The sequence below is a fragment of the Bombina bombina genome, chromosome 10 (genome assembly GCF_027579735.1).
Source record: "Bombina bombina isolate aBomBom1 chromosome 10, aBomBom1.pri, whole genome shotgun sequence".
NCBI lineage: Eukaryota > Metazoa > Chordata > Amphibia > Anura > Bombinatoridae > Bombina > Bombina bombina.
This window is the reverse complement of record NC_069508.1, coordinates 94,582,579-94,595,888: the sequence shown is the minus strand read 5'-3', so window position 1 is coordinate 94,595,888 and position 13,310 is coordinate 94,582,579. Positions and strand designations below refer to the sequence as shown.

The 13,310-nt window shown below is 35.4% G+C and overlaps 1 protein-coding gene across 1 annotated transcript in view; it reads right to left on the bottom strand.

The window, feature by feature from the left end:
* The window catches only part of LOC128640731 (atrial natriuretic peptide receptor 2-like), a 293,375-nt gene that overhangs the window by 41,184 nt on the left and 238,881 nt on the right, over positions 1-13,310 (bottom strand). The window contains exons 14-15 of the mRNA XM_053693158.1: positions 11,961-12,048; positions 516-655 (exon numbers count right to left, since the gene is read on the bottom strand). Coding sequence (XP_053549133.1) covers positions 516-655; positions 11,961-12,048 — 228 coding nt within the window. The remainder of the gene's footprint in view (positions 1-515; positions 656-11,960; positions 12,049-13,310) is intronic.

Genomic DNA, 13,310 nt, shown 5'->3' with positions numbered 1-13,310 from the left:
TTGTTTGTTGAAAGCTAAACCTATGAGTCAGCACTGATTGGCTAAAATGCAAGTCTATCAAAAGAACTGAGATAAGGGGGGCAGTCTGCAGAGGCTTAGATACAAGGTAATCAAAGAGGCACAAAGTTTATTAATATAACAGAGTTGGTTATGCAAAACTGGAGAATGGGTAATAAAGGGATTATCTATCTATTTAAATAATAAACCATTTCAAGTAGACTGTCCCTTTAACAATCCTATATTGCATTTTATATAAGTGATAGATAAAAGGAAATCCTAGGGTACAACCCATATTGTAACTATATTAACAACTAATCTAACTTTATAAAATTTATCAACATACTGTTTGCAGGCTTAACAATGCTTTGAATTCATCACAATATCTAACATCATTTCATTGTTCAATATGCTTTACTATTTTTAACTATAACATAACTAAATGTCCAGATACTGGCCTAATATTAGGGATCTGATATACATGGAATTATAATTGAACTTTTCATGCTAGTACATACATGCATCTCCAATCGTTTCAACCTTGTAGACATCATAGTTATCAATGATATCATCAAACTGCGTGTAGAGCTTGTTCAAGAAATTGACCACTTGATAGGGCGTGCTGGCCCCAGACAGTGAAGTGAAACCTACAATATCACTAATCAACACAAAGAAAAAAATGTGTTAGTGAATTAGCTTTCACCCAGATAGGATCATGCATTATTAATCATCCATATGGCAAAGGTAGGCAACCACCTAACTTATAGAGGCCTATTTAACAAATGTCTGACGGACCTGATCCGAAAGTGCGGATCAGGTCTGACAGACATCGCTGAATACGGAGAGCAATACGCTCTCCATATTCAGCATTGCACCAGCAGCTCACAAGAGCAGCTGGTGCAACGCTGCCCCCTGCAGACTCGCAGCCAATCAGCCGCCAGCAGGGGGTGTCAATCAACCCGATCGATAAATCAGCTACATAATGAAGTGTCTCATTTTTAATGACATCACATGAACATTATGTCTGTGCTGTTGCCTCTTATTCTCCTATGTAGTTCTGGTATCACAATATCCTCTCTAAGATGATTAATCTTTGGGGACTATTTTGTTGTAATCATTAGACCAGTACAGGAAGAGTTTACAGAAGATTCTACCTGCTGGTATGTGAATATGTAAAATTTGATGATACTCTACCTTGAAAGTCACAATGAAATGAATTGATCCTCTAACAAAAGAAGGAAATAGGAAGATTTACCTGAAGTGCACAAACCAGTGCATTTTGCCACTATATTGCACTTACCTTTTAGTGGTCAAGATAAATGCAATTTACCAAAGGGGAACCACTGTGACGCCAGAGGACCACAAATAAATAGAGAATATGATTTACCCCATTATACTATATCAATAAAGGGATAGGAAAGTAAAAATTGCACTTGCATGATTCAGATAGTGCATGAAATGTTAAGAAACTTTAAAATTCCCTTCTATTTTCAAATGTGCTTCATTCTATTGATATCGCTTGTTGGTGTCTGCACACATTTGTCTCTTGTGATTGGCCAACTAGATGTGTAGTGCAATGCCGTTCATTCGGCAAAGGATAACAAGAGAATGAAGCAAATGTGATAATATAAGTAAATTGGAAAGTTGTTTACAATTGTATGTTCTATCTGAATCATGAAAGAAAAAAAATATGGGTTTCCTGTCCCTTAAAGGGCTATGAAACCCCAATATTTTCTTTCATGATTTAGGTAGAACATACAATTTGAAACAACTTTCCAGTTAACTTCTTTTATCAAATTTGTTTCATTATCTTGTTATCATTTGTTGAAGGAGCAGCCAGCAATGCACTACTGGTTTCTAACTGAACACATGTGTGAGCCAATAACAATTAGTATATATGTGCAGCCACCAATCAGCAGCTAGAACCTAGATTATTTGCTGCTCCTGAGCTTACCTAGATAAGCCTTTCAGCAAAGGATAACAAGAGAAAGAAGCATTTTAAATAATAGAGTAAATTGGAAAGTTGTTTAAAAATGTATGTTCTGTCTAAATCATGAAAGTCTAATTATGACTTTACTGTCCCTTTAAGAGCCTCTATCTATCATTCTATCTATCTATCTATCTATCTATCTATCTATCTATCTATCTATCTATCTATCTATGTATCTATCTATCTATCTATCTATCTATCTATCTATCTATCTATCTATCTATCTACACACAGCATGGTAAATTACCAGATTATAAACAAAACACAGTAAATAGGATACACAGAGAAAACAAATATTTAAAGGAATAGTCTAGTCAAAAGTAAATTTTCATGATTCAGATAGAGAATGTAATTTTAAAGGGACACTGAACCCAAATTTTTTCTTTTGTGATTTAGATAGAGCACAGAATTTTAATCAACTTTCTAATTTATTCCTATTATCAATTTTTCTTCGTTCTCTTGCTATCTTTATTTTAAAAGCAGGAATGTAAATCTTAGCAGCCAGCCCATTTTAGGTTCAGCACTATGGATAGCGCTTGCTTATTGGAGGCTTACGTTCTCAACCAAAAATGGGCCGGCTCCTATGCATCACATTCCTGCTTTTTAAATAAAGATAGCAAGAGAACGAATAAAATTTGATAATAGGAGTAAATTAGAAAGTTACTTAAAATTGCATGCTCTGTCTGAATCATGCAAGAAAAAAAAATGGGTTTAGTGTCCCTTTAAGCAACTTTCTAATTTACTCCTATTATTAATTTTACTCTCTTTGTATCTTTATTTGAATGTAAACTTAGAAGCCAGCCAAATTTTGGCTCAGCACCTGGGTAGCGCTTGCTGATTGGTGGCTACAAAAATGGTCTGGCTCCTATCCTTACATTCTTAATTTTTCAAATAAAGATACTAAGAGAATGAAGAAAAATCGGATAATAGGAGTAAATTAGAGAGTTGCTTAAAATGGCATGCTCTATCTGAATCATGAAAGTTTAATTTTGACTAGACTGTTCCTTTAATGGAACATACAGAGGGTCAGCTGTGGTAATTCATTTAGAAGAATGACTATCAAAACAGTATACTGCACTAGTATGGAGATATTAAGACTGTGCATCTTTAAACACATCATGTATTTGTTTGTAAAGAGTTTGACTAGCTTTACACAATGCAATAATGATAAATGTCACCAGTCTGGTTCTAAGATTCCAATAGTAAAATACTTTTAATGTAAAGGAAATTGCAGCTCTCTGGTATTTTGAAGGTAAGTTATCAACTGACACGATTCAACAATAAATCATTTCTGTACATGTATTTTCTATTCCCAGTTACACTCAACAAAACATTGTACAGCCCAACTGTGCATTTTTTGAACAGAAAACCTGAACCATTAGTGTTTTTTACTGCAGCAGAGGACTTTGGGTACGGATATGCAAACAAACTATAAATTAAATATGTGCATGGCGAAAAAATTCGGTTCGGATCTATTCAGATTTTTTCAAATTTCAGTTCGGACCGATTCGAATTCTGAGAAATTTGAATCGATTCGTTTTGGATTCATTCGGATTCAAAGAAATTTGTCTGGATTCGGTTCGATTCGGAAATTCGGAATTTCAGTAAGTGTTAGGTGGGATTAGACTAGTATTATGTACAGTATTAGGTGTAACCCATAGCAGAGGGATATAACCTAATATACTGTACAATACTAGTGTAATCCATGGCCATCCGAATATACCGAATAAATCAGAATAAATCCGAAAAAATTCGGATTTATTCGGTAGATTCTGCAGCATTTTAATTCGGAAATTCGGATCGATCCAAATTCAGAATTTTACGAATTCGGACGAATTTCCGAATCGATCCGAAACTAATCGCACATGTCTACTGTAAATGCCTTACTTTTCTTTCGTTAAATATCTATTTTGAACACAGATTTCCTCATGCCAGTGCCGTGTTGTTCTAAACAGCTTTTAAAGGTATAATAAAGTCCAAATTAAACTTTCATAATTCAACACAGGGCATGGAACTTTAATCAACTTCAAGTTCAAAGGGATAGAAAGATCAAAAATGAATTGTGCATGGGTGCATTTAAATTTGAAACAGAAGCATTTTTGCAATATAATTCCATTAGCAAAAATACTTCTAGTAAAAGATATTACTGTTTTTCTGCGGCATACGCACGTATCCTATGATGGTCTGTGCACTAGTATTCAAACACCAAACCTTCTCAGACAGTCAGTGGGGGCGTGTATCATATAAATGATGTCTTCACAGAAGAAATACACACCATTTAGAGCAGGCATGGTGTTAAAATACTGGTGCACGGCCCGCACAGGATATGTGCGTATGCTGCAGAAAAACAGTAAGAATTCTTCCTAGAAGCATTTTTGCTAAAGGAAATATATTGCAAAAATGCTTATATTTCAAATCGAAATGCACCCATGCACATTTCAATTTTGACTGTTCTATCCCTTTAATAATTTACTTCTAATAGCTAATTTGCTTTGTTCTCTTGATATCCTTCATTGAAAAGGAGCAGCAATTCATTACTGGGAGCTAGCTGTCTCTTGTCAGTGGCTTACCCAATGTGTTCAGCTAGCATCCAGTAGAGCAATGCTGCTCCTTTATCAAAGGATACCAGGAAAATTAAGCAATTTTGATAATAGAAATAAATTGGAAAGTTGTTTAAAATGATATGATCTAACTTAGTCATGAAAATAAAAACATTAGTTTCATGTTTTATTAAGTACAGCAGGGACTGAGGAGAACTGCAAGAAAAATCACGTGACAGATTTCTGCTCGCTACATATTTAAGCTGGTATATGGCATTCAATGCAAGCTCAATTTAAATATAATATTTAATAATGTTTTTTTTGTTAACGTGTATTTAATGTAAATATTTTACATTTCAATGTTCTTCACATAGTAGAAAATGTTCTTTGTATTTTTAAATATATAGTCCTATATATCTGTATATATCTATACCTGTATAGATTCATATAGATATATATTTTACAAAAAATAATTATTTATATATATATATTTAAAAATACATTTTTCTTCTATGTGAGGAACATTGGAATGTAAAATATTCATAACTTGCACGCAAGCAATAAATGTTAGTTAAAAAAAACAAACATACTCAATGGGGAGAAGAAGTTTATGTGGTCACGATATCCGAAGTCCTGAAGTTAGCGGTTATAGGGTTTCGCTCACACGCATCCAATTTACATTTAAATAACTTGTAATATGTGTGCAAACCCACTCACGTTAAATTTTACTTTAAGCCAAGTTTACACGCGAGCAAAAAAAAAAAGAAAGAAATTATCACACCACTTGTAATTTAGCCCTAAGTAAATATTTCACTAACATGAAGTTATCACATTAAAGGATTATTGCTGGTAGCCCTTAAGGGTATACAAAGCTTGAGAAGCAGCAAGATCGTATACAAAATTAAGTATTTTTACAATGTATTAAAGGGACACTGAACCCAAATTTTTTCTTTTGTGATTCAGATAGAGCATGACATTTTAAGCAACTTTCTAATTTACTCCTATTATCAAATTGTCTTCATTCTCTTGGTATCTTTATTTGAAATGCAAGTGTTATGGTATCAACAGATATCAAGGGTTAATACCAGATGAAAGATGCCCTAAATGTGGGATCAGCAACACACACAAACCCAGTTAATTCCCCCCAAACATGAGACCAGGCTCCATCTTGAAGGTAAAAACAGAATGCACTTTATTGAGGGCTATATGCCCAGTATTTATGCAGGTCTGAGACCAGATGGGGGGTTGGCAGTATTGTACATTAGATGGAGGGAAGACGCCCTTTGACATGATACAATAGAATTACATTACTTAACCAAATAAACAATTTAAACACAAGAAAACAATTGAGTCCTTCTTATCACTTGGAAGTCTGCTCTCTGGATGTGATTAAACAATGTGAATGTTTATCACATAAACCTAATTACAGTACACAATAGATGCTGCCAGAAAACCTGTCTTTAGAAAATAGCTTCTCAAAGCTGAACAAAGTTAACCCTTCCAGTACTGACAGAGGGGTCTGTCACAGCAAGAATGTAAGTTTAGATGCCGGCCCATTTTTGGTGAACAACCTGGGTTGTCCTTACTGATTGGTGGATAAATTCATCCACCAATAAAAAAGTGCTGTCCAGAGCTCTGAACCCAGAAAAAAGCTTAGATGCCTTCTTTTTCAAATAAAGATAGCAAAAGAATGAAGAAAAATTGATAATAGGAGTAAATTAGAAAGTTGCTTAAAATTGCATGCTCTCTGAATCATGAAATAAAAAATTTGGGTTCAGTGTCCGTTTAAGATATTCTTCCCATATGAACAATACTGAGTGATAGGGGCCGATTTATCAAGCTCCGTAAGGAGCTTGATGCCCCTGTTTTCGCATGAGCCTTCAGGCTCGCTGAAAACAGAAGTTATGAAGCAGCGGTCTAAAAAACGCTGCTCCATAACTTGTCCTCCTGATCTGAGGCCGCGGACAGAAATCAACCCGATCGAATACGATTGGGTTGATTGACAGTAAAAGAGGATATATATTCCAGGTAGAAACAGTCAAATGCAGACTTCAGTCGGGAATTAGGAGCTCGATCAAGCTGGGATAAAGGAGGAGGTGCAGTGCAGGTGGGGCAATGTGGTATATGCAGGCTACTGTCAGGAGTAAGCAGCTGAGAAGAGATAGGGTAAAGAAGTGCAGTTGGGCAACTCTGGCACAATACTCCAGCTATGAAGGGAAGATTATGTACAGAGCTCAGAAGCACGTGTTGAGTTCTAAACATAAACCTTTACTCAGAAACATGGTATTCATAAACAAGCAAGCAGTGCACAAGCATCATCTCAAATGTTTTACATGGAATACCCAAGCAGGTGTGTTGGCTGTATTCAGCAGTGAGCAGCTCAGAAGAGATGGGATAACGAAGGAGATGGTGAGACATTGTAATGTGCAGGCTGCAGTTAGAAGTGAGCGAGTGAAAGGGGTAGCACAATGTTATTAAAGGGACATGAAACCCAATATTTTTCTTTCATGATTTAGACAGAACATACAATTTAAAACAACTTTCCAATTTACTTCTATTTTTTAATTTGCTTCCTTCTCTTGTTATCCTTTGCTGAAAGCTTTATCTAGCAAAGCTCAGGAGCAGCAGAGAACCTAGTTTCAAGCTGCTGATTGGTGGCTGCATATATATATTGATTGTGATTGGCTCACCCATGAGTTCAGTTAGAAACCATTAGTGCATTGCTGCTCCTTCAACTAATGATACCAAGAGAATGAAACAAATTAGATAATAGAAGTAAATTAGAAAGTTGTTTAAAAATTGTATTCTCTATCTGAATCATAAAAGAAAAAAATTGGGTTTCATGTCCCTTTAAGGGAGTAAAAGCACACATGAGGGAGAGGCTGATGTATTATTACTGATCTCATATTCACCTTTTGACACAGCACCAATTCAGGCACCTTTACTTTCCCCCAGGACATATGTGTTAAAGGGACACTGAACCCAAATTTGTTCTTTTGTGATTCAGATAGATCATGCAATTTTAAGCAACTTTCTAATTAACTCCTATTATCAAATTTTCTTCATTCTCTTGCTATGTTTATTTGAAAAGCAAGAATGTAAGTTTAGATGCCGGCCCATTTTTGGTGAACAACCTGGGTTGTCCTTGCTGATTTGAAAGCACCAATAAAAAAGTGCTGTCCATGGTACTGAACCAAACATTTGCTGGCTCCTTAGCTTAGATGCCTTCTTTTTCAAATAAAGATAGCAAGAGAACGAAGAAAAATTGATAATAGAAGTAAATTAGCAAGTTGCTTAAAATTGCATGCTCAATCTGAATCATGAAAGAAAAAAATTGGGTTCAGTATCCCTTTAAGTAGTCATTTTCGGTGTAATTTAAAGTTGGGTTGTGTAAATATTCTGCTTGATTAAAAAGCTATTTTAAGGAGAAAAAAAAAGCTCACTGCACATCAAAGTCAGAAAGGAAGTTCTCTCTGCAATCTTGTTTAGTTTGATGTAAAATGATACATTTGAAAACATATATTTAAAAGAAGCAAATCTAAATATAGTCATGAAGCGTTTTTTCAAATATACTTAAAAAAAAATTGCGTACAGGAAATACAGAGAAAAAATGACTATTTATAGTAAGTTCAAAATTTATTTAGGTCTAGATTACAAATGGCTTGCTGATGCTAGTGCGGGACACGCTAAGCAGTATCACTGGACCACGCTAACATCAGCGTGCAGCTCGATATCACAAGTTCATGGTGATTTATCACAGAAAGTTTAGTGCAGCCAACATTGCTCTAACGCACCCATTGTTTTCAATGGATATCACGACCACACGAAATAGCTCTGAAATTACAAGTTAAAGGTTATGGGTTGCGCTTGAGCGAAATTCCAAATAGCTGTAGAACAATTAGCGCGACTTGAGACATGAAGTAAAGTGTAGGGGTTAAAAAAGAAGGCTGGGTGACCTTGAGAATATCCAAGAATGGGGATCGACACACAGGACAAATGGCCGGTCACAGCAAGAAAAACTTTATTCAAAAAACGACTAAATAAAAGAACAAAACTTCTTGTGCATATAAAACAGCTGATGAAGCGACCAATAGCATTGCAAAATGTGTCAGGCCCCACCCACTTCATTTCAACGTTGAGATACTTGTGCTAAGGCACGGTGAACGCGTGTATTATTTTACGTTTTTCCTTAGTGGGAGTTAATATGACTGTTTTATGTGTACAAGAACTTTTGTTCTTTTATTTGGTCGCTTTTTGAATAAAGTTTTACTTGCTGTTACCTGCCGTTGGTCCTGTCTGTCCCTCCCCATCCTTGGATGTTATCCGGTTCACTCAGCCTTTGCAGTGAGAGCCCAATAAGACATTGGAGAAGTGACGGTACCTGTAAATAGGGACAGGACACGAGCATGGTACGCTGACTTCTGACACAATGACTCCATACCTCATATCTGTTGAGGACTCTACATGTGAGTGTGTTTTTGACTTTACTTTGCTTGATTTTATTTGATATACTACACAAGAAGGTTCCTGAGGCTCTGTGCGCTCCTCCCCCTCTTCTTGTTCATATATATATATATATATATATATATATAAATATATATTTAAAGGGACAGTCAACACCAGAATTTTTGTTGTTTAAAAAGAAAGATAATCCCTTTATTACCCATTTCCCAATTTTGCATAACCAACACAGTTATAATAATACACGTTTTACCTCTGTGATTATCTTGTATCTAAGCCTCTGCAAACTGCCCCCTTGTTTCAGTTCTTTTGACAGACATGCAGTTTAGCCAATCAGTGCTCAGTCCTAGGTCAATTTACGTGCATGAGCTCAATGTTATCTATATGAAACATGTGAACTAATGCCCTCTAGTGGTCAAAATGTATTCAGATTAGAGGCAGTCTTCAATGTCTAAGAAATTAGCATATGAACCTCCTAGTTTTAGCTTTCAACTAAGAATACCAAAAGAACAAAGCAAAATTGGTGATAAAAGTAAATTGGGAAGTTGTTTAAAATTGCATGCCCTATTTAAAACATGAAAGTTTTTTTTGGACTTGACTGTCCCTTTAAAAATAAAGAGAATATTTTCTTCTATATTCCTAACACACCTTTGGCTTTAGCGTAGTTGATATAGCACCGTTTAGGATTAGCACACGAGTAATAAAAAAAAGCTTTCTTTAGCATGACCCATTGAAGTCTATGGGGAGAGGGAGTTAGTATGGTGCAATATCAGAAGTCCTGAAATTAGCCTCTTTCGCTCATGCGCTAAAATTTTACTTTTAACTTGTCATACCAGTGCAAGTCCGACTGCGCTAATTGTTTACCTTGAGTACAATTAGCGCTCATGAGCGATAAAAATATAGCGTGCCGCTTGTAAAAGGAAAAAAGGGAGAGAAGTGGATGAAGATTATGTACAAATATAATTAAAAGGATATTAAAAACCTCTTGCATTTTTAAAAAGCATGTTTTGTTTCATGCTTTCTAGGCCCTGATATTCAAGGGTTCTCCAGCTTGGAGAGAAATTGCAGTTCAGACTTCACAGGGGCTGAACTCACTGAATATTCAAAAGAAAAAGTGCGGCACTCTCCAGCACTGTTAGAGCTCTCTTATTTTTATATATGAAGGAAAGACAAACCCAACGCAATACAGCACCACGTGATATGAGAGTTGTGTTAAACTTACACTTTGTGCTTTGTATTTTATATTACTTTACACTTTAGATTGGGTCCTTTCAGTATTATTGCATTTAAGCTTTGCAATCTCATTTATATTTTTAATACATTTAGATTTAGCTATAGCAGTGATTTTACAAATTCTGATTATGTTTTGAAAGTTTCTATGTTACTTATACAAAGTATGATCCTAATTTGTTAATTTCTGTGTAGCTTTTACAAATTACACTGCACTTTGAGTTTACTACACTGCAAACTAAAACTGACTGTTTCAGAAAGTGGGGGGGGGGGGGGGGGGCAGTTCCCTGGGTATGTCTGAAGCTTTCTCACAAGTCGTGTGAAATTATGTAAACATTTTAAACAAATAGGTCTCACTGATTTGTCTTGTCAGCTGTATGATGGTGAAGCTTGCCCAAAAAATACATTTATTTTTACTAACAGAAAAGTAATATATACTAAAATATTCACAAAAACAAGTTAAGTTGTAGCAAAAACATTTCAGTTTAATTTGTAATTGATGCAAACGGAACCAGAGGTTCTCCAGTTACCTTCTCTCTCTCATGTGAAATTTTGTATCCCAGAGAGCTTCATTACTTTCCAAGGAAGGCATCATTCATCTCTCTGGGATTTCTTGGTTCCTCCCCTTTTCTAAAAAAAATCAGTGAGTTCTGCCTCTGTGAAGTCTGCTTACACAAAATAATATACAAAATATAAAGTGCAAAGTTTAAATTTAATCTGAAGTGTAACGTGATATACAATTGAAAGCAGAGAGTTTAAATGCAGCAGAACTGTCAGGTCATGCAGTTCTATATTGCACTGGGGTTTTCTCTCCTTGCAGGGATCAACCCTTGGAGAAGTAAAGTCAAATATGCAGTTTGAAAATTTCACTAGGGATCTTGCAGAGCTGGAGTATCATTTTAGAATATCTCACTTGAGCAGAGAGGTTTTGAATATCAGGGTCCTAGAAAGGCCAAAAAGCAAAGTCTGTAACTTGTATATGCTGCAAATCAAATGCATGGTTTTGTCAATTTGCAACATTTTGAAACTTAGGTTACAGACTTTGCTTTTTAAGTGTCCCTAAGGAATGTGGGACACAAGCAAAAGTAGTCCAATGTCCCTTTAACGTAATACACACTTAAGGTGATAGTTCAAAATTAAACTTTAATGATTCAGATAGGGCATGCAATTTTAAACAACTTTCCAATTACTTTTATCATCAAATTTGCTTTGTTCTTTTGGTATTATTTGTTGATCTCTAATCCTTGGGGGGGGGGGGGGGGGGCTCAAACTGATTTCTAAACTGTTGAAGGCTGCCACTTATCTCAGTTCATTTTGACAGTTTTTCATAGTTAGACAGTGCTAGTTCATGTGTGCCATATAGGTAATATGCTCACTCCTGTGGCGTTATTTGTGAGCCAGCACTGATTGCCTAAATTGCAAGTCTGCCAAAAGAACTGAGATAAGGGGGCAGTGTGCAGAGGCTTAGATACAAGGTAATCACAGACCTAAAACGTATATTAATATAACAACAGTGTTGGTTATGCAAAACTGGGGAATTGGTAATAAATAGATTATCTTTTTAAACAATAACAATTTTGAAGCAGACTGCCCCTTTAACTAGATATTCATTACCACTAACTTGTTAAATGTATACTTAGCACATTATTGCCTACTCCAAAGTGGTTTTTTGAACATATATGCAAAAACTACCAACTAAATTACCACATACTAATAACCTGGAAGCACATGCAGCAACCTACCTGAAAAAGACTGTAGCATTAGCATAGGTCTGAGCTTCACAATTGAGGCCTTGGCGGAGATCATCAGCTACAGGTTTGGGGAGCATACCTGGTAATTAGTGAACACAGAAACATTTAGGGCATGATGATCAAAGATTCTCCAGCTTGGAGATAAATTGTAGTGCAGACTTCACAGGGGCTGAACTCACTGAATGCTCAAAGAAAAAGGGCAAAACTCTGCAGCACTGTGAGATCTCTCTCATTTCTGTATTTGAAGGAGAGACAAGCTCAGTGCAATATAGCATTACATGATATAAGAATTTTGTTAAACATACACTCTAGGCTTTATATTTTATATTACTTTACACTTCAGATTGGATCTTTTCAGCATTATTACAGTCAAGCTTTGTAGTTTCTATTTTAATACATTTAGATTTAGATCTAGATCTAGTAGGGATTTTACTAATTCTGATCATGTTTTGACAGTTTCTGTGTTACTTTAACAAATTAGGATCATACTTTGTATATTTCTGTGTATATTTTATAACTTAAATTGTACTTTATATTTTCCCTTTTGTAAAATAAACAGAACTTCGGAAAGTGGGAGCGACTGGGCAGTTCACTGAGCTAAACAGGGGAGTTACCAGGGTATGTCTGAAGCCCTCTCACAAGTCTTGTGAAAGGCTATAAGCATTTTATGCAAGCTGGTCTCACTGATTTGTCTCGGCAGCTATATGCAGGTGAACTTTGCTCAACATTCACAATAAACTTATTTATTAAAGGTAATATATACTAAACGATAGGCAAACATAAGTTAAATTGTTGTGAAAACATTTCAGTTTAATTTATAATTTATGCAAATTGAGCCTTTATATCAGCCCTAGGTGTTTTCCAGTTACCTTCTACTCCCCTGTGAAATTCTGTATCCAAGAGAGCTTCATTACTTTCTATGGCAGGCATCTCTCATTACAATATAGGATCTAAAAAAATACCAAAGATTTTGCATGGTTTCTCTACATAATGGGACTTGCAGGTTCCTACCCTTTTTGTTATATAATTTAATCAGTTCCACCCTTGTGAAATCTGTACTATAATTTCTCTTCAATCTAGAAAATCTTTGCTTAACAAGCCCATAGAAAGTAATGAAGCTCTCTGGGAAACTGAAGCTGTCAGTTTTTCAGTTGTATTGTAAAAGAAGTTATAAAAAGTGCAATGCAATTTTTAAACGATATACATAAATATACAAAGTATGATCCTAATTTGTTAAAGTTTCATATAAACTGTGAAAGCATAATGAGAACTGGTAAAATTACAATCCTAAATACACAGTTGTATACAAAATGCATTTAAACTTTGCACAAAATATAAAGT